Source organism: Triticum urartu, chromosome 7A (assembly GCF_056163025.1).
Source record: "Triticum urartu cultivar PI428250 chromosome 7A, HENAU_Tu73, whole genome shotgun sequence".
Lineage (NCBI taxonomy): Eukaryota > Viridiplantae > Streptophyta > Magnoliopsida > Poales > Poaceae > Triticum > Triticum urartu.
This window is the reverse complement of record NC_141879.1, coordinates 342,165,386-342,188,830: the sequence shown is the minus strand read 5'-3', so window position 1 is coordinate 342,188,830 and position 23,445 is coordinate 342,165,386. Positions and strand designations below refer to the sequence as shown.

At 43.1% G+C, this 23,445-nt stretch overlaps 1 protein-coding gene and 1 long non-coding RNA gene across 4 annotated transcripts; both read right to left on the bottom strand.

The window, feature by feature from the left end:
- Window positions 1-7,908: 7,908 nt before the first annotated feature.
- LOC125524777 (uncharacterized) lies at window positions 7,909-10,357 on the bottom strand. 3 transcript variants are annotated; one of them, XR_007290950.2, is made up of 3 exons: window positions 9,964-10,319; window positions 9,652-9,789; window positions 7,909-8,430 (listed from the first exon to the last, which is right to left on the bottom strand). It is a non-coding gene; the product is annotated as an uncharacterized LOC125524777 (long non-coding RNA). The 3 variants fall into 3 exon arrangements; XR_007290951.2 differs by having other exon boundaries at window positions 9,972-10,318; XR_007290949.2 differs by having other exon boundaries at window positions 9,652-10,357.
- Window positions 10,358-11,847: 1,490 nt separating this feature from the next.
- On the bottom strand, window positions 11,848-16,858 carry LOC125518896 (uncharacterized). The gene is made up of 6 exons (XM_048683789.2): window positions 16,738-16,858; window positions 16,015-16,106; window positions 15,434-15,847; window positions 13,967-14,184; window positions 13,108-13,378; window positions 11,848-12,236 (listed from the first exon to the last, which is right to left on the bottom strand). The coding sequence occupies exons 1-5, from the start codon at window positions 16,856-16,858 to the stop codon at window positions 13,123-13,125; spliced, it is 1,101 nt and encodes a 366-aa protein (XP_048539746.1). The 3' UTR covers window positions 11,848-12,236; window positions 13,108-13,122.
- Between the last annotated feature and the right edge of the window lie 6,587 nt (window positions 16,859-23,445).

Here is a 23,445-nt window from a genome sequence, read left to right as displayed (position 1 = left end):
CAAGTAACCGGAGATTATTTGCCACACTTTGAACATTTTCGGTTTTATGTTTGAAAACTTTTATTTTTGACTTCAATTTAAAATTTGAATTTGTACAAAATTCGAACCAACGCGAGTTTAACAACAGTAATCATGATGACATGGCATCATTAGCAGGGAATTACTATAGCTTAATTATCCGGGCGTCACACTATGTCACTAAGGAACGTACACGTGTCCAACCGTCGGATTTCAAACACGCGTGGCAGCTTTACTTGGGCTTCAAGCAAAGCTGACTCATCCAACTCTGGATGAGATTTTCTCTCGTTGTCTTCACTCGAAGACATAGGATTTGGGTTGAGCATCACGCTGGTTTTTTGACTTTGTTTACTTGGACCCCACTTGACAGTTCGGTAGTTCCTATGACTCAAGAAAGAAGAAAATGAAACTGAACAAACTATGTCTTCACACTCCATTGTCTTTGACGTGAATGTCTTCACGGACCACCATTGTCTTGAATGTCTTCAAACATTTTTAGGGGTCATCTCCAACGGGTAAACCGAATCAATAGGGACTTCTACATGTGTTCTCCTGTGAATCTTACAAACACATTAGTCCCTCAACCACGTTTGTCGTCAATAGTCCAAAACCAACTAGGGGTGGCACTGGATGCACTTACAATCTCCCCCTTTTTAGTGATTGATGAAAAATTGGTTGAAGTTTTCAATGAGGATAAAATCTGTGAAAATTAAAGTACGTGGTCATTGGCTTCATGAAGTTGAAAGGGATCCCCCTGAAGTTGTGCATATAAGTAGTTTGCCTTTGAATGCAAATGCACATTGCAGGTTTTGCTTTGTGGAGATCTCCTTCAGTTCATGAAGACAATTCATCGTGCATACAAAAATGTATCAAAGATAATGACATGCACAATGGAAAATGGGCGTCTGGAGAATGACTTCATGCGCATAAGATAAAATTTCAATCACGTAGATAAAAAGCAGCAGAAAATGTAGCAGACGTCCCATCTAGACTTAAGTGTTACAACTCAAAAAGCTACGGTTCACGAATGAGAGTTGCCAGACTTAACAAAATATAGCACCCGACCCATATAGACCCACTTTGAAGACTATCAACCCATATGCTTCTCCCGCTTTTGCCATGAATGGCCAAAATGGAATGAAGACATAGGGTGTCTAAGCATTCCTCAGAGGTGTTGGTGAAGATGTTGGGGCAGGCGGGTCGACGCTGGGGTTGGGCGGTGCAGTTGGGCCTGATGCAACATCTTGATGCAGTGAAGCCATAGCTGGTGAAGTGGCGTCGTCCTCCTCATCAATCACTCATGTAACGACAGTTGGAGCTGATGAAGAGTAGTTGGAATATTCAATTGATGGAGTAGGACGGCAACTTGCTGATTGCAGAGGCCTAGAGTCAAACTTGAATCTTTCAGTGAATCCATCTGCAGTGAGTTCATCTTCAGAATAGAGCAGAGTGAGGCTCTTCCAGGCTCGCTGACAGACTTCTTGGGCTACAAATGAATTCTTGGTGGAAAGGTTGTGAATGCGATTGACATCCATAAGAAGACTCTGCTTCTGATGCTTCATCCAGTCATGATGCCTATCCTGCTTCTGATGGAGAGAAGCTAGAAGTTCTTTGTCATTTAGGACACGAGCACGCTTCTGAGTCCTTTGAGGTACTGTGCTAGCAATTGCATCCGTGTTGGCACGATGTGGCAACCTGAGCTAACTGACAAGAGAACCAGCAGCAGCAATAGTGGGATTGGGCACATGAATGGCTTCAAGTGGTGCCGAGAAGCGCTAGAAGGCAGCATAGTCTTCACGAAGGGGTTCCTTGGCAGGTTCTGGATAGATGGCTTCATGAGACATATCGACTTCAGGCAAGAAGACAACATGATTGCACGTTGAAGCTTGATAGTTGATTGAAGAGCGAAGCTTAATTAGCCGCATTATCCATTGTGCATAGAATTTTTGGCCAAATAGATCAATGTCTGAAGCTGGTAACTGCCTGATGAAGAAGTCATGAGTGTTGAAGCGGATGCCATTGAGAATGTAGAAGACCAATGTCTTCATTGTGCTTTCAATCTTTGCATGAGGAGAGTGCCCTTTGATTGGCCACAGAGTATGCCGCACAATGTGGTAGATGGTCCGAGGCAAATACTCGATGTCATTGACGAAGAAGTGCGTTCTGTACTCAGCATCTGCAGGCAACGGCTTCATCATGCTCACCATTCATCTCATGTTTAGTTTTGGCTTCTGGAAGATGCTTTCAAGTTCCTTCTCATACAGCTGACAACCTGGCTCATAAAGATCACCAGGAGTGGGCAGGGAAGTAAGCTCAAAGAAATCCCGAGCTTTGGCTTCATGGTGAACATCTCCTGTCATCCACTCAAGGACCCATGTCTGCGGATCCCTGTTGTAGCCTGTTATGTGCAGAGTGGCATAAAATTGGAGCAAAAGCTCTTCATTCTAGTGCTCCTTGTCGATGACAAAAGGGAGCAAGCCAACATCTCTGAAGCAGGCATGGGCTTCTTCTAGGCATGGCAGTCCAGCCATGGCATCACAACAGAGGCGCTTGTGCAGGAAAATCTGGTCCTGGTTGTATAAGATGCATGAGTAATAGCTTCGCTGAAGACGACTCCAAAATCTGTCAGAAGAAATCTTGGGCTTCTTGTAGGGGTTTTTGGCCTTATCAAAAAAGGTGTTGTGCTCTCTGAAGCTCAAGACGCTGAATGAGCTCTGAGTGGTGATTGTGCTTGAAAGCCTTGGCATTCTTGGCATAGGCTTATCTGTCTGAGACCTTTGCGAAATGTCATAATCATATTGGGGTCCAGAGGCTTCAGGAGGAGTAAGTATTGGCCACCTGACGCTAATCAGCTCACATTCATGATTGAAGGCCCTTGCCATGGTGTGTGGAACTGGTGGAGCAGCAGCAACATCTGAGGTGGATGGTTGAACATCTTCGGTGGCGACATTGGCTTCAATCTGAAGAGTGGATTTAGGCTGCGCATTGGCTTCGGCCATGACAACGTCATTGGCTTCAGTATTTGTGGCAGCAGCAGTAGCAATAGAATCTTCAGTCACTGGGGGGTCAGGCACAATCACTTCCGGAATCACAACTGGTGCAGCAGGGGGAATAACTTCTTGTTCTTCTTCAACTTCATCGGCTGATGTACCCGAAATGTCTTCAACCTCTTTGGCTTCACACTCTTGAGCAGACTCTGAGGGGATGGCTTCAGGAAACACTTGACGTGCTACTGAGCTTGTGGTATGCACATCCTCTTCAGGAATGCTAGACATGGAGACCGATGGCCTTGGGCCTTTGCGAAGCCTTCGGAATGAGGGCGACACTTGCGGTGATGGAGTAGTCTTCTCCATGTCTTCTCGTGTTGCCTGGGGTATTTCAAGTACTAGGGTGGTGACATGAGCAGGGGGAGTGTGCGGTATGACTTCATGTAGTGGGGAGTTTGGGTGTTGCTCATCCCGGAAATCATCTTGTGTGATTGGTGTCGTGGGACCGCCAATACTGATTTGTTCACGACTCGTGGGAGCAGGCGATGATACCGGTTTCTGTGTCAGTAGGGGGACTTGAGGAAGGACTTCATCATCTTCTCTGTCAACATTGTCTTCACGACGAATGTCTTCAGTTGCGATGGTGTCAGCAGATGGGATATCTTCAGTGTCATGGGCCTCTAAGGGATTAGGCTTATGCACAACAAGTCTATGATCGCGGTTGAAGGAGGCAGGTAGAGCAACTGAGATGGGCTCGACAAGCAGCGGCTCCTGAGGAGCAGATGAAGCTGTTGGTGCTTGGGTCCTTCTTGTAGCCTTTGAAAACTTTGTCTTCTGCTTCTTCTGAGATGGAGCGGTATCAGAAGCTTCTTGATGCTTGCGCTTCTTGGCTTTAGCCTCTGCTAGCTTGGTCTTCTTCCTTTCGGAAGCCGCTGATATAACTTTTGGCTTCGAGCCAGTCATGTTAGCAGGTAAGATAATGCTTGGCCTTTCTTGCCTTAGAGCCTCGGCTTCGGCTTCAGTAGGTTTCTTCTTCTTGGCAGCCAACTTGGAGTCAATGCCTAGACGCCCAAGTACCTTTCTCTTCAAGGCTTCATTGTGAGCATGAACACATTTTTCAGCATAGTATTTGAGGCGCTCTCGGGAGCCTTTGGCTTCATCATGACGCTTGAGGAACTCAACCTTCAGGTCAGCCATCATCAACTTGAAGTTTTGAACATCACTAACACTGAGCTTGGCCTTGTGCTTCTTGAAGACAACCTTCTCATGGTCAATCTTATTTTTCTGCTCAATGACCTTTTGAGCAATGGTGAGCTCTTTGGCAATGCAGCCTTGGAACGTCACACTGATGCCAATGGGCAGCTGCAGATCATCGATGGTAAGAGAAGTGTCTTCAAACCATTCATCGATGAAGTTGTTCAAAATATCAGCATCAAACAGAGGCAAATCCTTGAAGATTTTGGCCTCCTGCTTGCTCTTGATCAGCAGCTCAAGGGCATCATCTGCAAGATCTTCATCACTTTATAGATCTATCGCATCCTCTTCATTGCACATGATGCTAGCAGGAGTAAGGCCTTGCCCTAAGATTTTCTTTTTCTTCGCAGATGTGAGGGATAAGTCTTCAGAATGCACACTAGATTCAAGAGGTGCAATTTTTAGTGGCTTCACCATTGAAGCTTTTGGTGCAGTAGCAGGCTTTGAAGCCTTTGCCTTCTTGGTGGGCTTCGAGGGCTCTGGGCTGTAGTCTGTTCCCCTTCCTCAGCAACATCTTCAATGTTGGCTCTCTACGCAGCACAGTGTGCCAGAAATGAGGCAAAGTCGTCAAATAGTCCAATGAGATTTGGTTCAGCCTCACGACTGCCATCATGCCTTGGCGCAGCTGGGCCTGGGTTGAAGTCAATCCCAAAGTCCTTTTTGTTCTGGATAGCTGAAGCTTTAGCAAACTGAGAGTTGGCTTCAAACACATCATCTTCACGACACCATAGAAGACTGGATGTGTCGACATTCTAAGGCATTGGCCCTCTGACCATGCAAGGAAAGAAGCCTCTCTGTATGGCTTCAGCTTTGGTCTTAGGGTGAAGCTTGCGATACAAAATGTCAGCCCAAGGTGGCCTCACGACATTCTTGTCAGCATATTCAGGAGTCACAAAATGGTACAGAAACCACTGCTCTGCCCAGTATCTGTGAATCCATTGAACGTGAGATTTTTGCTCCCCATAGCTTTCTTCAGGATCAAGCTTGTATAAATTGTAAAGATCTAGAGGTAGGTCCGGCGCTGTCTGCCACCTTCCTTTGCAGATTTGCCACTTGCCATTGGCTTCACAAAAGTGATAGCTTCGCTTTGCTGGTCAGACAAGAACTGGCTTTAGGAGATGCAATGTGATGTTGTAAGAATTCTGCAAATGAATGTAGACTATGAGAACCAAGAGACTCGCCTACGGACATGTACGTGTGACAGCATTAGAGATGTGAGTGAAGTAGGAGGGGTCATATGCATTCTCGGAGGATTTTGAAGATAAATTCAGTTTGAATACATTGACTTCATAGTGCAAAGACACTCACTTATAAAGATAAGTTGGTTCTAGATTTGTACGAATCCACAAATAGGTACAAGTGAGGAATCAAACTAGTTGTGAAGCATAAGCAAAAGTACTTGCAAATAATGAGATGCAGAGAAGGGAAGATCTAGATTTGGAAGTAGTAAAACAACTTTCTGAAGATTTCAAAAGTTCATCGGATCGAATAAACGGTAAAAAGTAAGCTTTATTTACTGCTCGAGAACAGATGACGAACTGCTAGACATGGTGAGACAGAGGCCGAGTAGTTCGATCTCTCGCGCCCTAACTTGGCGGCGGAAGACAGCTACGGCGGCGACGGGATGAAGAAGCCCGCGACTGGCGTGAAGATAACGTCGGAGAAGTCGCGACAGTGAAGCGCTTCGTCTCAGGCGACGACAAGAGCTGGCGACAGCGCTAGGGTTTTGTGTGAGACGGCGAGGAGAGTAAGGAAATAATGACTGCGGCGGCTGAGTATTTATAAGGAGGGAGTTGGTGCGGTGAAACTACTCAGCTACCCCTAGTGTTACACATCTGGGCGACGCATGGCACGCATGAAAACGGTTTAAAAATTGTGCCACGACCCCACATACACTTGGTATGACAGGTGGTCGTTCCGCCTTCTCCGAATTCCGGCATAAAGGATAGGATATTAGATGTGTTTAAAAGTTTGTCTCTTAATCTTCGACTGACAAGGACACAGTGAAGACAATCGACATGTGGCATCAGAATGAATATGAAGATTTGAAGAGAGTAGGAGAGATATGCGCAGATGGGGTTGGGGTCCAATCACATTCACTTAGTGCAGAAAATAGCAACTTGAAGACATAGCTATAAGTGAATGTTGTAGAGGACAGAACACACACACACATATATATATGGTCGCGCTATTCGTCACCCTGGGTGAGGAATTATTATTCCTCACCCTAGCCATGAACCAGCGTGCATCAAACCATAAGGAAAACTGCTTGTGTGGTAAGATTACGTTCTTGGTCCTGTGCCACCACGGGACAAGGTCACGAAGGGACCATGGGAGGTGAGGTAAGATTGTTTGCGTGCGAAGTAAGATTACTGCCTAGAGAATCCATCCGAAACGCTAAAAAAGCCCAGGAGGACAAGAGAGATTGCGCCATAAAGTTATTGCATGATTTCTTTGGATAAGGCTGCATGTTCACCGTGTTTAGATGAGGAAAAAAAAGAGAAGAAAATCAGCATTAGGAGGCAATCTGAATTTTTAATATGACAAGGCTGCATTAACAAATTGTAGGTATTTTTGAATGTGAAATATATGTTCTGCTATTCATTATGACTCTAGTAGTCCAAAAGATATTGGAACGTCATTACCTCTAAAATCATTGTTCTGACATTATTTCGTATTATACCTGTTTGCTGGCCAGAACGTTTATTAATTGTTGGAATCCTTTTTATTTCTTCAGCACATTTTTAATTTTGAACTCTCAATTTGAACATCCAGCTGAAACAAAACCTTATCTCAAAAACATATTGCCCAAATAATCACAAAATTTGCATGACCAGTACTAGACACGTTTGTGAATTACTGGAATTTTCACGGGTATTTGTAGTTAATTATAATTTTGAACTCAAAACATGAACATAAAGGTGAAAAAGCTATTATCTGTAAAGCCGTATAGGAATAATCCAAAATTTTCACTGATAACTAACAGGAACATTTATGGCTATGTGGAACGAATTTTTGGATGAGATTAAAGTCAATCCTGACAAGTTTTTGGTCTGAACTTCATATCACAAAATGGGGGAATGCATGATGTGCTGTTGTAAAGGTATAACACATAAGACTGACGCCGTTCTCATTGCTAATATACATCCATTTGATAGTAAAAATAAGCGTCCAAGCAGACATACACAAGTACTCCCTCTGTAAACTAATATAAGAGCATTTAGATTACTAAAGTAGTGATCTAAACGCTCTTATATTTGTTTACGGAGGGAGTACATTACAACGACCAGGCACAAGAGAGAGCATTTTGGGTTTTTAACATATGAGCAGCTATGTAATTTTAATGGCCTGAATTTCTCCAATGAATCAGGTAAAGGCTTGCATTAATTCAAATCATGGAACAAGATATAGGAGAGAACTTTATCACTGTACTGATTAGCCTTTGTCTGCAGAACATTAATTTGGATTAGAACATCACATTAAAAAGGGACTGAAAAATAAAGGTTCTACAGACTGTAATATGTGAATCTGAATGAAGTAGTGAACCAAAGTGAACAGAAACTAGTAGAATTATGTAATATGGTCAAAATGAGAAAATTGTCAAAGAACAAATGGAACCTTAAACTTGTGATATCTCCTCCTAAAGAGGTAAACATAAATCTCTAAGATTATGAGCTTCAAAGCTTGACAAGATAATTTACATCCATGATGAAATTTGTACTGAACATTTTTTTTGAAGGAACATAACAAATAATACCGTACATGCTAATTTTTAGATGGGAGTTTCAATCAGTTATCAAGGGGACACAAGGCGACAGTCCATATTAGAACATGCTAGTAATAACAAAAAATCAACCATAGCAAAGAAGCCACAAGTCAATAAAGATTCAGACTTATGGGCAGATAACTAAACTTCTTTAATAAATATAACCATATTGGGCAGATAAATAGACATATACTCCTACAAATTTATGGGGAGGGGGCGACACTGGAGAGCTCTATCGGCGAAGACCTGGTTACTGACCATCTTGCAGGGAGGAGATGCAAAGCACATGAATAAGCAAGCCAACGGTCAACGAAACCTGACACTGAGGACCACTAGCGATGTTGCACGACTAGTTGGCCTACTGCGAATCGATGACCACCCACCAATGGAAAAAATGGAGTGTTCCTAAGAAAATGCAGTTACAGAGTGTTAAATACAAGAATACAACCACAAGTAAGCATATAATGTAAAATGTAGATAACCTTTTTGGACAAAAGGTTCGATCCCTACTTTAACAAAAGCGATAGTTTGCTGGGTACCAGCTCTTACAGGAACTCCGGAACAGAACATAACAAGTGCAACCCAGGATGCAAAACTCCTCATGCAGCAAAACACATCTAATAACCAAGGAACGACGACACACGGCAAGTAACATCCATCAAATAGAAAAATAGTCACAGAATGAGCCCAAGGAAAAAAATAGGAAACATAGCATCATGAATCCCACTGATTGCAATGATCTTCGGTATGGTTCTGAGATTGAAGGAATGACTGGAATGTCTCCTGATAACTCGAGCAATTCTGTTGGGTAGAACCATTTATTTTCATATGACCATATGTAAAATCAGTAGTTGAGCAATTAGGTGCGTCTGTAAAAACTACTTGGCATAGTAAAAGAAGGCAACACAAATGAACTAAGGAGATTGTTCTTTAGTTGCAGCAGGAACTTCAGGAAAAAGATGTGCAAATTAGCACAATCGGATCAGAGATTGCATCTCAGAAAAGGGAAGCTGAATCTTATGCAAAACAATTTTCTGTTGAGCTGGAAGGTGCAAGAATGGAAGTACGCAATTTGGAGAAACATGTTGAGATATTGTTTAATCAGAGAAAGCTTGCAGAATAAAAATAAATAAGCTTACAGATTTGAAGACAGTGTCAAGCGAGCAACATGGAAGAATAAAGGAGTTGACTGATGAACTCAGCATAAAAGACCAAGGTGGACTGATGCATCTTTCTTTAAACTGAATTTTCTTTGGTAGCTTCTGTTTTATGTTTGTTAGCTTTTGTAGATTTAAAGAAATAAATGCCTGCATACTCTCGGCAACGACTCCCAACATCCATCATGGCTTTCCAAAAAAAATCACCTCCAAGGTTACTACAAGAAGCATTATCGTGAAATTAAGGATGTAAACTGAACATTGAGAAGGAGACTGATGCTAGATGGATCTTTTCATACGCAGACATGCTTAGCTTTGGCTGGACTAGTGAGGTAATAAGCATCCTAATGCAGAGCTAACCTTATTGGACATCATAAACTATATGGCAGATATATATGCAACATAAGATTCCAAAATCAGTAATTGTACAAAGATGAAACAAACAACAAGATAATCAATCATGGCATACCTATCAATATATCACTGTTAAGAGTCTTCTTTGAGCACATTGTCAGTAGCAGTTCCCATTCAGGCATTAAAACAAACACCTCGTGGGCAAGAAATGAGGCAGCACAGAATGAGATCCAAAGGGAATTACGGAGGACACCTAAGCAGTGAAATTTTTGGAGGCAATCATCAGATCAATAAAGATGCTATATAGCAGGAGGAAAGGGGCTAGCAGAAAAAGGTGACATGGTGTAAGAGGAAGAGCTAGCAGCCGCATGCAAGGACAAGAAGGGCAGCGTGCTCGCTGTGTCATGTGCAAGGGAGGAGCACGAACTTAAATACCGGTGGCGGCGCAGGATGCTCGTCCTTCTGCAGTCCGTGGCGACCGTGGTCGAACCAACGCCGCCGTGGCCACCACTAGCAGTGCGGTCGCGACCACCACTTGCAGCGCCGCCGCGACCACCACCTGTTGCGCTGCCCCGACATCGAGGCCACACGCCTGCTCAAAATGCTACGCGTCTGAATCCATTCTCGCCGATCTAACCCGCTGAGCATCATGCCGCCGACCACCAAGCCAGGTGTCGCCCGCCATTCACCGTCAAAACTGCCGCTCAACACTCACGAGCTGCTGAGGAACTGGGGAGTGGGGACACCGGGTCGTGGCCTCGTGGGCTACCATGAAACGGTTTGTAGCTTTCGGTGGGGTGGGTAGCGGACTGGCGGTGGTCTCTGGCCCGGGTGGGACCGAGGGAGTCTGGCTCGCTGGATGGATCGGGGTGAAGAATTATTTATTCTTCACCCTAGGTTCTTAATAGATTTTCTATATATATATAGACACACACATCTCGGCTATTCTGTTTCGTGAATATTATTTTGTTACCCTACTTGAACTGATGAATTCGAGCGGTTAAACTGATGCTTTCATTTTCTGTTGAAAATCGACTTCTTTAGTTCAATTTTTTTGCAATTTTTTTGTCGAAACGGGGCGTGTAATATATCGTTGGAAAGCTCTTGACATCTACATTACAATCATATAATTTTTTTGCAAAAAAATTATGGTTTAAGAACAGTTTTGAAAAAAAACCGTTTTTTCAAACTGAAAACGTGAATCATATTTTACACTTAATGTTCAAACAGTTTGTCGGAATTGAGCAAATAAGATGGCGTTGGAAAGCTGATGAAAAGCTTCTTCCATATATCTAATGTTTTCTCAAATTCTATATGATTTAAAAGTAATTTGGAAAACAGTCAAATTCTGGGTGAAACGTACTTTTGCAAAATAATTCAAACGTTTTTCCAGATTGACGCAAATGATACGGAGTTGGAAAGCTATGGAAAATGCGCAACTTTTTCATATAGAAATGTTTTTCTAATTCCTAACGGTTTAAACTCGAATTCAAATACGGTCAAATTTGATTTCGAAGGCGATTTTTCTAACAAGTTTATCGAAATGGGGCAAATAATATACCGTTGGATAGCTATCGAAAATGTGAAACTTAGTCATGTTGAACATTTTTCTACTTCGCAACCGTTTAAGAGTAATTTTGAATAAGGTGAAACCCATCATGTTGTTTTTTCCTGTCTAAAAAATAAAGTACGCGTACTGATCTATGTTTGTGTTTGTATTAAGGTATTTTTCATAGAGTAGTTTTCAATACGGTGTTACCGGTTGTGCTATTTTTTTCTATTTCTGAAACATAATACTCGAACTGATCTCCATACGGGTTTGTGCTGATCGTGTGCTTTCACAGACTCGACTTTACTATGTTTTTTTGTTAGAGTTTTGCTCGTAACTTTTCAACGGTTACTATATTATCTTCCCCTAACTTGCATGGCTTATATCGTTGAACTGAATGATATTTTTTCAACAGTTTACTGCCCATTTTTTTCATTACTTGAGAGAGTCATTAATAGTTTACTTACTGGCAGTAACACATGAACTCCTCACGCAATAATACATGAACTACTAGGAACATAAATTTTCAACAAGCACTTAAAAACATAAAATATTACACAAAGAGAAGCACTGAACAATGAATATAAAAGTAACTCCCACATCCATCATATATTGGGAGCTTCCACTTGAATAGGAAATCTGTTTAGCTCTCACAAATCAATAACACTTGGCCACCAAAAACGCTTGCTTTAAAAAGTACTAAAAATGATTGCTTTTACAAATGGACCACACTTGCTTTAAAAAGTATTAAAAAGATTCATGTAGAAACAATACTGCAAGATTTGTGAACAAAAGGTCGTACAGAAGTTGTCCTGATCCACGTACAGAAGTTGTCCTGATCCACGGAAATATTTGCTACTTGGAAGAAAATAAATATGTGTTACTACTTGGAAGATTTGACATATGTTCCATGAATTATACATTCAACTCATGTATGTACTGAAGAAACAAAATGCAAGTCCACCATTTAGTAGTTCATGGCTCAATAGCTCAACTTCACAAAATGACATTTTTCAAACTTATCCGAGGAATAACTTTTCTCAAATTCATGTTTGAAATTGTAGAAGCAACAACACACTTTGCCTGCCCCGTAGACTCCCATCCCAATCTTCCTCAGAAGAAGGATGAGAGAAATTCTTCTATTTTTTCAGCTGAAAAATTGAACACAACAAAAAAATCAGTTATTTGGGCTCACAACCTCCTTTCTATATTTTTCGAGCTGATGTTCTTTTCTCATTGAACTGATGTATCTTTTGTAGCTGAAACGTTGTAATATACGTAGTTACACTTTTCTCTGTAATTGAAGGGGAAAACCACATAAGGAAACACAAGACAAGAAAATGGACTGCACTAAAAATAAGAATTAAAATGAACTAAAATTCAAAACTCAATTGAACAAAAAATAGAAATTGAATTGAACGAAGAAACTGTACTGAGACCCCTGTGGACACATATATTTCTTTTGCATAGTGAACTATAGGTCAAGTCTAAGAGCGGTTTTTCTTTCCTGCCTTCCAACATCATGTAAGCAGTGATTACGACCACTTGGAAACTTTTAATTTGTTTATATGCAGCAGGAGAGGGAAGTTTACATAATAATATTTCATCACATCACTGACCCTGCTTGGACTGTTGGTGTTTTTGGCACTGCAATTTAATTTAGTTATTCGGTGTAATTTCACTATTACATTTTTAGTGAAATGTGATTCAGGATCACATCACTGACCCTGCTTGGACTGTTGGTGTTTTTGGCACTGCAATTTAATTTAGTTATTCGGTGTAATTTCACTATTACATTTTTAGTGAAATGTGATTCAGGATCCATGCAAAGTAAAGTAACATCCGTTTTTTAAATGGTTGGTCATAGTTTTAGACAGAAGTTAAGTTTCAGCAATGTCCTTGCAGCAAAGCAAACTAAAATGTATCATTTTGCCTTAGGATTCTGCACATTTTAAAGTATAATGCACTAAAAAGAACACACAAGTTTAACTGTAAATCAAAATAAAAGTTGGGGTAGCATGCCTGTGAGGAAGGAGGTCAAGGGCAGCAGGGCACACAATGGGCGAAGGACGCACAAGGAAGATGAGTTAGCTCGTCACTGGGCTGCAAGACGACCTCCATCATGGAGGTGCTCGGGTTGGAGTGCATCGGCAATGAGTGGTGGGGCTGCGACAGAGGACAGGTTGGAGGAGCGGTGGCCCTGTAGAGATGATGACGGCATGAGGTGTTGCAGCTTGGAGCAGCAACAAGACAAAACAAAGGAACCGCCAACATGCTACTGGCGAGGTTGCACCTGAGGTTGGAAAACATAGGTAATTAATTAAATCATCTAATGTAATCATCCAAGAGTTCTAGTCCTGGGTATGTATAACACTGATTTTTTCCTTTGAACATTTTAGCTCTCAGAGTCCAAACTGTTTTGTAAACCTTTTTTTGTTGAACTGCCACAACATCCCATGCATCAATTGTCACATAACATAAACCGATAAATCAAACGGTTTCAATAACACACATGGATCTTTTTCTGTGATTGTTTATGAACTGATCATAAAATTCATAGTAAACTTTTACACCTAGCGTATATTTTCTTTTGTACAAGGCATGATCAGAAGTAGTACTAAGTAAGCAGTGTGAGGATTAGAAGAGGAGGCGTACTTACATGAGGATGTCGACAGCAAACTATCTAATCAATTAGGGATAGGAGTTTGACTACGTCGGACTTTTTTCTGCACCACATATGTGTGTAGACATGCTGCCAAGGTCTCACATATGGTTTGCTAGAACAAGTTGAACTGGATATCTTTTTCGGTTTGAAAATTGAAAGAAGCTACAACTTTTGTTTCCCAAATGTGTACAGAATTTTAAGTTTCCAAGCACATACCTTCTGTTCTTGTTTGTTGACGGGCACGCCACCCCTACTCCTGTGGACTGACGGTGCCAGCAGGGATCACGAGCGGTGGCCGGGAGTGCCGGAATTTGGCTGTTGTAGGGAATCCCAGCTACTGCCAAGTCATCCCCGACGAGCTTGTAGAGGTGGGGCAGTTGGTCACCTGCCAGCCGGTGTATGTTTGAACTACCAGGTGTGCCGGGATTTGATCGCTATAGAGAAGCAAGTCAGAACAATCATGAATTATATAGGTTATGGATTCTGCCTTCTATAATGATGTGCTTCCTGGCCAGTCGAAAAACAGCAGCGGCACAAGTTCAGTACCCGCTCAATACGCACACCTACTCGACGGGAATTTACACAAACTTTTAAAACATGAACTCGGTGGTCCAAAACTTAGTGTTTGAACTATTTCGATATATTAAAATTTGCAACATAAAGAAACCTTTTTTGGCTTCTCTGAATCAAAACTGTCGCAGAACATCAACATAACTGATTTCCTATGTTGTTGTTTTTTTACTTTCCAAGTTTTAATTTTTGAACCACCTCGGTAGGTATACATGAACCTTTTTCATGTCACAACTATTGTAGTCGTTTTTTAGCTTAGGACATAAAATAGAACACACGCCCAACACACTGTACACACACCTAACACACAAAAATCAGAACTCGAGCATGGATGCTTCAGGATCAACAATTGGTGCAAAATTCAGAGATCTGCTACATAAAAAAATTCATGAGATGAAGAACAAATGTGCAAAAGTAGATCAAAATGAACCAGAGAGAGTTCTAGGGCGGCGACCACCGTCATAGGAGGATACCTTGTTGGCGACCACGCGGGAATGGGGGGATGAGGCACGGCCTGCAGCAGCAGGAGCGCGGTGACCTGCAGAAGGAAGAGACAGCGACCTGACAGCGGAAGAGGCTGTGACCTGATAGCGGAACTTGGGAGGCAGACACGGTGGTCGCTCGGACGGCGGAACAGGCCCAGCCGCGCATGGTGGAGCTCAGGAGGCGGACGCGCATGGAGGAGCTCAGGAGAAAGAGAGAGCATAGTCCTAGCAATCATATTGCTGCTTCGTTGCTAGAGTCACAGAACTGATGGCGATCGGTGTAAGTGGCAATCTGATCTCTTCATGCTGCTGCGTTGATCTAATCCAGCCACCATATGTTGTAACTCACGAGTACTAGTATTCAGTAACAACCTATGCAGGTCCTAGAACCCCACATCTAATTCAGTATCCAACGAATGTGCTCGCCTAATGACTTGTTTATCATCACTGACACTGAGCCGGACAAATCTCGCCGATCCATCTATGACGGCCTACGAGAGAGGTTATGCCTTTCTTCCCTGAATCAAGAGGACTCGTAGTTCAATTCAAAATAAAATGGCAGTTCAAACGGAGGCATGGAGAGCTTTACAGTCGAAGCTGGAGAGGAGAAATGTTGAGCAGGGTGTACCTCGTGATGGCTTGGAAAGGGGCACTGCACGGTGAACGGCCTCGGGTGGCGGGGTTGGACCGCTGGACGCAGCGTTGATGGACCTCCCACTATGGACGAAGCGGAGTGGCCACTAGGAGCGTCGTCGAGGGCAGCCAGAAGGAGGCAGAGGGACGATGCCAAACTGACTGGAAGCGGGAGGTGGCCGGTTGGCGGAAGGGAGGCAGCCGTCGAGTGGGGGGCGAGGTGCCGGCGGGAGCCGCCGAGGAGGTGGGGGCGAGGCGACGGCGGGAGCCGGGGAGGAAGTGGGGGTGAGGTGCTGGCGGGAGCCGAGGAGAAGGTGGGGGCGAGGTGCCGGTGGGAGCCGCGGAGAAGGTGGGGGCGAGGCACCGACGGGAGTCGCGGAGAAGGTGAGGGGCGAGGTTCCGGCGGGAGCTACGTAGAAGGCGGGGGCGGCGGCGATGGAAGGTAGTCGGGTAGGGGACGATGTGCTCGGGGAGTTGGGCTGGGCTGCGTCGTTCTTCTTTTCGATCGAGGGTAACAGAATATTATATATAAACACTATTCTGATCACGGGATTACAATAATATTCTGATCACAACCTGAACTGTCTGAATAACGCGCCTGAACTTTCCTTTGTACAAACCCGACCTTCGTGCTATCTTCGCAACTGTGCCTTCTACCGCGAGTTTTTCTGATCATTCGTGTTGTTTATAATGTAAGTGTAATGTGGACACGTTTTTTAGAATCTAAATGCTTGTTTTGATTCGGAATCTAGCACGTTGGCGGATTTGCTCTCAGGGTCGTGATGAACTTGTGTCTGTTACAAGTTTAATGCATGTTGTGGATGTGGTCGAAGCTCTGGCATGATGGGGATTAGATTTTGGTACAAGATTGGAGCACAAATTCTTGTTATTTCAAACAAATTTGAAATTGCCCGTGTTCTTCATCCACCCGAGATGCAGCCTGCGCTTCTGTTGATTTCTCGTTTTTCCTTAAAGTTTGCTGGCTGATTTGCATACTTTAGTGAAATTCAAGGCTTACTAAGCCATAAATTTTAATCGGGAGGGTCCTTACGGTTTGATTTCTAGAGATTTGATGTTGGCACTCCCGCGGGTCTTTGGATAGGTTATTTTTGCGGTTTTGAAATTTGCCCTCTAGTCATTTTAGTTGTCGAAAGGGAGTTGTCAGATCATTTCCAAAGGGGGGGGCGGGCGTGTTGTAATCTTGTGCAGATGATTTTATGCTTCGGATGAATTCGTTTGTTCATTATCTTTAGATCATCTAATGGTGGTTGTACAAGCTGGACTTTTGCTTTGTCATACCTGAACTTCTGCTTTTGCTTCGTTGGATCCTGTCGGGGCTGGGGCGGCTCGGGATCGGGGGAGGATCAGGTCGATCCTGTGGGTCTAGCCGGGTTTCTGTGCTGGACTTCTGCGTTGTCATACCTGAACTTCTTCTTTTCTTTCGTTGCAAGGTAATGCAGCAAGTCCTTTGTATTTCTTTCCTTTTTTCTGTCATTTTTCATTCTGGCATTGTTTTTATTAATGGTTGAACTTTTGGTTTTCCAGATTGCATTCCACATTTGCAAGGCGAAGGTGCATGGTGCTCTATATTTTCTTTGTTTGGTTTTCTTTGTGATTTTAATTCTTCAGATGTTCTTTTTATACATTTACCTCGTGAGCAATCATAGGATTAGCCCAAGTATACATGCACTTTTTTCCAGATCATCTAAGGGTCGTTGTAGAAGCTGGACTTCTATGTTGTTCATACGTGAACTCCAGCTTTTTCCTTCTTTGCAAAGTAATGCAGCAAGTCCTCTGTATTTCTTTCTTTTTTATGTTTTTTTTCATTCTTTGCATTGGTTTGGATTTTTTTTGACTTAGTCCCATGAGCAGCCATGGAATTGGCCGACGGATATGCGTATTTTTTTATTTTTTTCTAGTATGTTTTTGTACTTATAATAGTTGTTGGTCTTCACTGAATAACTATCCTGAACTTCTGTGTGACAATCATTTTTAACATGTTAATTTGAGGTTTTACAAAACGTCGAACTTCTATATCTTCACTACTTGTACTTCTTATTTATAATTTTGTTTGTTATTTTTTGATTTAAATATTTGTAGAGATTGAAATCGGCATTGCGCGTATTGACAAATGCGGTAGCGCGAGGCCGAGCAGGGGGGAGGGGGGTCGGGACCCCCCTCCCCTCCCCCTGCGAGGCCGAGACAGGAACGAGCCGGAGCAGGCGACGACACGGCGTGCCGCGTCGTCTCATGCGGAGGCGAGTCCGTCACGTCCGTGCCCCCACTATCTATCTTAGGGGTGTGGCTCTGGGGTGCGTGTGGTGAGGGTGGAAACAGAATAACCGCATTGCGTCCTATCAAAATCTAGCGTGCAGCAATGCGGTAGCACAAGGCCGAGCAAGGGGGAGGGGGGTCCCTCCCCCCTCCCCCCTGCGAGGCCGAGACAGGAACGAGTCGGAGCAGGCGACGACGTGACGTGCCGCGTCGTCGCATGCGGAGGTGAGCCCGTCACATCCATGACCCCACTATCTATCTTAGGGTTTTTAGGGTTTAGGGTGTGTGTTTTAGTTAGATATGAACTTCATCTGTTTTTGTACTTGAACTTCTTCTTTTTGTTTCTTATGGTTTATTTATTCATATGCCTTTACTTATTTTATTAGAGTACTTGAACTTATGTTCTTTATTTTTTGAACTTCTTTCTCTTGTTTTTTAGGTGCATATTTTGTGTATGTATTTTTCTTCCCTTGGTAGTGTATTTGCCATCAATTTTTGGTTTTTAAGGATATCAGTAGTGCTGTTGTGTGATCTTATCTCATTTATAATAGATGCATTCAAATGGTGCATTCATTTATCTATACGTGTATTTACTATTTTAGCTGTTGGGGGTAAAACTGTAAGTTCACCCGCGCTGCAATTCCCACGACAGAGAGGCATTAACTAAGCATCTCGCTCGCCACCACCTGTCAGAAAACCCCTCTCCCCCTGTCGCTCGCTCTCTCCCCCCTCTCCGTCGCTCCGCTGCCTTCATCGCCTCCAACCCCCCCTGATTTCTCTGCCCCTGTCCCCTGCCCTCGTGCTGGAGTAACCGGCGCATGCCCCCGCTCCTATTTCTCCCCCACACCCCACTCTCCCTCGCCCAGCCCGCTCTCTTCTTCTCTGAAGCAAGGGCGGTAGCTGCCTGCGCGGTTGCAAGGTGCGCGTGGCGTCGTGGGGAGTGGAAGAGCCACCGCGAATTCATGCGTGCAGGGGTTGTTTCGAGAGGTACAAATGCTCCCCCCTAATGCTTGCTTTTAGTTTCGCCAGATCTGCCGAGTCCGCCTCCTATGTGCTCTCGCGTCCGCGTCCTATCCCCTTCTTCTGATGGTTTGGTGGGAGATTAGGTAGGGTTCTTGTGCGTGTGGTGGGTGGATTCCATTCCCCCGTGGTCAGATTTGTCTATGAGATGCTTGTGCGTGCTATTTCTCCCTTCAGAGTTGAGTTGATTTCATTTCCCCTTTGGTGATTTCAGCATTCAGATGCATGTAAGATAGGGTGTGGTGTGATGGTTGATTCTGAATCTGATGTATCTAATTGTCTTAGTATTATTGATTTCGAAGTCTAGATTGTGTCTGTCACATGCTAGTTAGTTTTTGGATTCTTTTTTTGTTTGTGCTTGCCTATATGTGCTACTGTTCATGTTTTCATAGTTGTTGATATGTTCTAGTTGTTTCATCCTAGGGTTTCATTTAGTTGTTTTTTGTATTTGTTGTATGATTTTTCTATCTGCTAACTATATGCAATCTATCCCCTGTTTTTAGTAGGTTGTTCTAGGGTTTGGAGATCCATTCAACAAGGTGGTGTGTTGTCATGGCTTCAAAACCTTCTCCATGTATTTTATTGTGGTTGGATCTTGTATTTTAAAGAGCATTTTTTTCTTATATATGTCTGCCCATATCTTCACTTAGTTGTCTTGTTGGACTGCCCTTTCTTAAAAGTGCGAACTTCTAACAATGGTCATGTGTTTGCATTTTACCCTTAGTTTTAGTTAGTGAAGTGTTGCTTAATTTTTATTTGTTGAATTGCTGGTGAACTATGTCACCAAGTGTTGTTGGACCCAAATGTTTCATATTTATAGTGTATATCTTTGTTTTTTTGTTATCATTTCCATGGTATTGATATTTAAATTTGCCTGTGAAATACTATTTGTGGTCATGCTACATCTTTTTTATGTGCTACTTGCTTGGTTCACATAGTTGAACTTCTGGTTTTAATTATTGTTTGTTTATAATGAAATTTTGTTGAACTTCTGTTATGCACATTTTGTTTTACTGCTTTGTTATATATTATTGAACTTCTAGACATTCATGTTATATGTAGTAGCCCCTCTGGTGTAGATTATTTTTATATTTAGTATGTAAATTTTAGTTTGTTTGTTGTGTTTACGGCTTTGTTAGGTATTGTTGAACTTCTGGGTGTTGGACATTGTTGTAAGAGTAGAAGTCCCATTGGTGTAGGATTGCGTATTAGAACTCAGTTGCCTTTTTACTTGCATTTTTTTAGTTGGTGATGAGTTGAATAGTTCTGAAAAATGCATGTGATCAAGATGGAGCTTCAGAAGTTAATACTGATGCTCCAATATCTGATGCGGCTAAATCACCCATAATCCCTTTGACTGTGATTGCTGAGGTTGCTTCGAGCCTTGAGAATTTTTCAAGCCTCAAGGATCTTGCTTCTGCAGCTCTTGCTTCACCTAGTATGTGAAACCCCTTTTCTTTTCATTTTAAATTCTTGAGCCATGTTTTTTAGCTTGTTCATGTCAGTTGTTTTTGTTTTTGTTCCTGACTTTTTTTTTTATTTTTTGCTTTGATTTTTTGTGTTCTTTGCAGATGTGTCCACAGAGGAGGAAGCTGTGAACACCATCAATGATGTTTTATCTGAGTTGGGTTTATCAGAAACCCCTGCTGCTGTTGAGGAGGGGGCTCCGTCAGTCAAAGGTTATGATTCCGTTCCGGATCCTTTGTGCTCTCTTCAGATGTCAGAGACGCAGTCGCAGTCTGTTGATGGCACTGAACCTGTCACGCAACCTGAGGATGTGCCTCTTCAGCTTCTTGTGGAGGACCAACATAAGAGGAAGAAGCAAGAAGATTTTGACAAGAAGAGGGCGGCCCGCCTTGAGAAAGGTTCTGATGTTCCTGGATCTGTTTATGCGGCTCAGCTCATGGTTGGGGAAGACGTGCCGTGTGCCAGTGATGGCACGGTTGTTCGTGTTAAGAAGAAAATCAAGAATACCACTGCGAGGAAGAATGTAGTTGGTGGAGTTACTCCTCGGAGGAGCCCACGTGTTTCAAGGCCTGAAGAACTTGCTGAAGATGAAGGGCTAGGCCTCGGTGGTACGCCACGCCGTAGTCCTCGTGTGCTTGCCACTGCCGCGCCTACACCTTCTCCGCTTGGTGCTGGTGCATCTGGTAATGGGAAGAAATGCGGCGTCAAGCGCAAGGTTGCACCTGCAAAGGTCAACAAGGGTCAGAAGAAGCGTTCTCGTGTTAATCCAGAGGGCAAGGATGATGCTGATTTCAATGCTGATGACGAGGACGACGACGATGATGATGATGCGGCTAATCAGGTATGAATGTCTCATGTTTATTGTTTTTAGAGCATTTGTCGCTATTGTTGTAGTTTTTGTGTTTTTAGCACTGCCTTGGCGTACATAGCTGACCTTCTGCTCCATATAGACGAATAAATTAGCCGATCTGCTTTGCTTTTATGGTATTACTGCCTTTATGTACATAGTTGGACTTCTGGATATATACATGAAGAGATTAGCTTAACTTGTTGGTATACATGTTTGATTAGTACCTTGGTGTACATGGTTGAACTTCTGCTTTTTAAATTTCCAACATTTTTTGAAAGCATGTTAACTTGTGGTCATACATGGTTGTACTGCCTATGTAGACATAGTTGACTTCTGAAATACATGTTTGATTACCGCCTTGGTGTACATGGTAGAACTTCTGCTTTTGTAAATTTCCAACAGTTTGAAAGCATCTTTACTTTCTGGTCATACATGGTTGTACTGCCTATGTAGACATAGTTGGACTTTTGAAATGTACTGCGTATGTAGGCATTAGTGGAATTTTGGTGAAGCTCGTGTGTCTCATTGTTCTGCCTTTCTTCCTTGTCATTGCATTTTTTCAGTATCAGCTTGTGGAGCGGCCTGAGAGGAGGAAGAGAGGAGGCAAAGCTCCCGAAGAAGGTGGCCAAGGAGGAGGTGAGGCGAAACATTTTAACAAGACGGTTCGCTGCTCACTAGGAGAGGTCAAGGCGTGTGAGAAAATGCTATAGGCTAGGCACAAGACGAGGGTTATCAAGGCTGGTTTTGGTTGTGTGTTTGACTTGAAGGTTGATTCCAACATTTCTCGTCCTTTGATGGGCAACATCTACACAAGGATCGACCCTAAAACCATGATTCTAGACATGGATGAGGCGAACAAGGTTCTGCGTATTACAAGTGATGCTATTCACCATCTGTTTGGATTCCCTCAAGGTAGTCATACCCCTCTTCGGCCCTCGAATGATGGGTTTGATGATGCTGTTATGAGGTTGAAGCGCAAGCTTGGGTACGCTAGGAGTGACGACATCAAGACAAAGGATCTGCGGAATATCCTCGCGGAACTTGTGAAGGATGAGACGAAGGATGATCTTGCTCTGCAGGTGTTTTACCTGATTGTTTTCGTGAAGGTAGTTATCCCTGGAACGTCTACACGAGTGTCCAGGGAGGCAACAATGGCTGAGAATCTTGTGTTTGAGGATATGGCAGATATGGACTACTACCAGTTGGTTGTTGATGATATTCGGAGTGCTGTTGTTAGGCATCAGCAAGGTACTAGCAGAGGAAAAGCTGTCACAGGCTGTGCCGTCGCGCCGCTTCTTATGTATCTGGACTGCCTTATCATTGGCAAGACGCCTAATATTGACTTGAGGACCCCTCGCATCAATTTCATGGATCAGGTCAAGCTTCTTGAGCTTGCTGCGGCTGACTTGGTCAAGAAGGGTGATGATGACCCAGCCAACTGGGTGTTTGGGAGACTACCTGTGAGTGTTTATATGCATCATTCTTTCCTGTGTAGTTTAACTTGAACTTCTGGTAATGTCTTCTATATTTTTGTTTCCATGTTCCTTCATTTGTTTTCTGACACGTTGACTTTTGTTTTTGTATGCAGTGGAAGACACAAGCTGAGGTTGTGTTCTTTAGGGTTATTGAACGTCCTGTTCTAACTATGCCTCGTTCCGCCGGCCTAGGGAGTGGAACTTCCCCAAGATTTGAATTATCCCGGGATGTTAATACTGGTGCCCCCCTGTAGATCCAGGAGGTTCTTCTGCCCGTGTGAGTGCTGCAGGTGGCGTGTCTTCAGAGAATTTTTTGAAGGTGCCAATGTTTCGCTGGTTAAGATTAACGATCTTCTTGAAACTGTTTGTGGGGAGTTGGTTCGTGTTCCTTCAACTGTTGAGCGTCTTAGTCGCGTTGATGGGATTCTTCCTCCCGGACACGGATTTGATGCTGAGTCTTTGAAGGCGGTCTTATCTATTGAAGCTAGATTTCTTGAAGAGCTTCGTCAGAGTACTTCCCACCTCCGGACTGGTGTTGGGCTGTTCAAGGAAATGCAGGATGCTCGTTGCAAGCCTTTTGAAGATGAGGCAAGTGCTGTTGTGAGACAGATTCAGAGGCAGGATTCTGTTCGTTTGGGTCGTGAAGGAGGCCATGTGGAGCATACCAAAGAGGTTTGTTTATGTTGGCTTTTGATATTTCTTTGCACTAATGTTTAATGTTAGCTTTCAGTTATTACTGTTTGTAGTCATAGGCGACCGTTATTGGTTTCATGTGTCGTAAACTGTTTCTTTTTAGCACTAGTGTTCCTAGTTGACCTTCTCTGTTTATAGAACTTGAACTTCAAGTGCTACAACACCTGAACTTCCATGACTTCAATGACTGGCCCTTTTTGTTCCCTTTTGTATCTTAGAGTAGTTTGA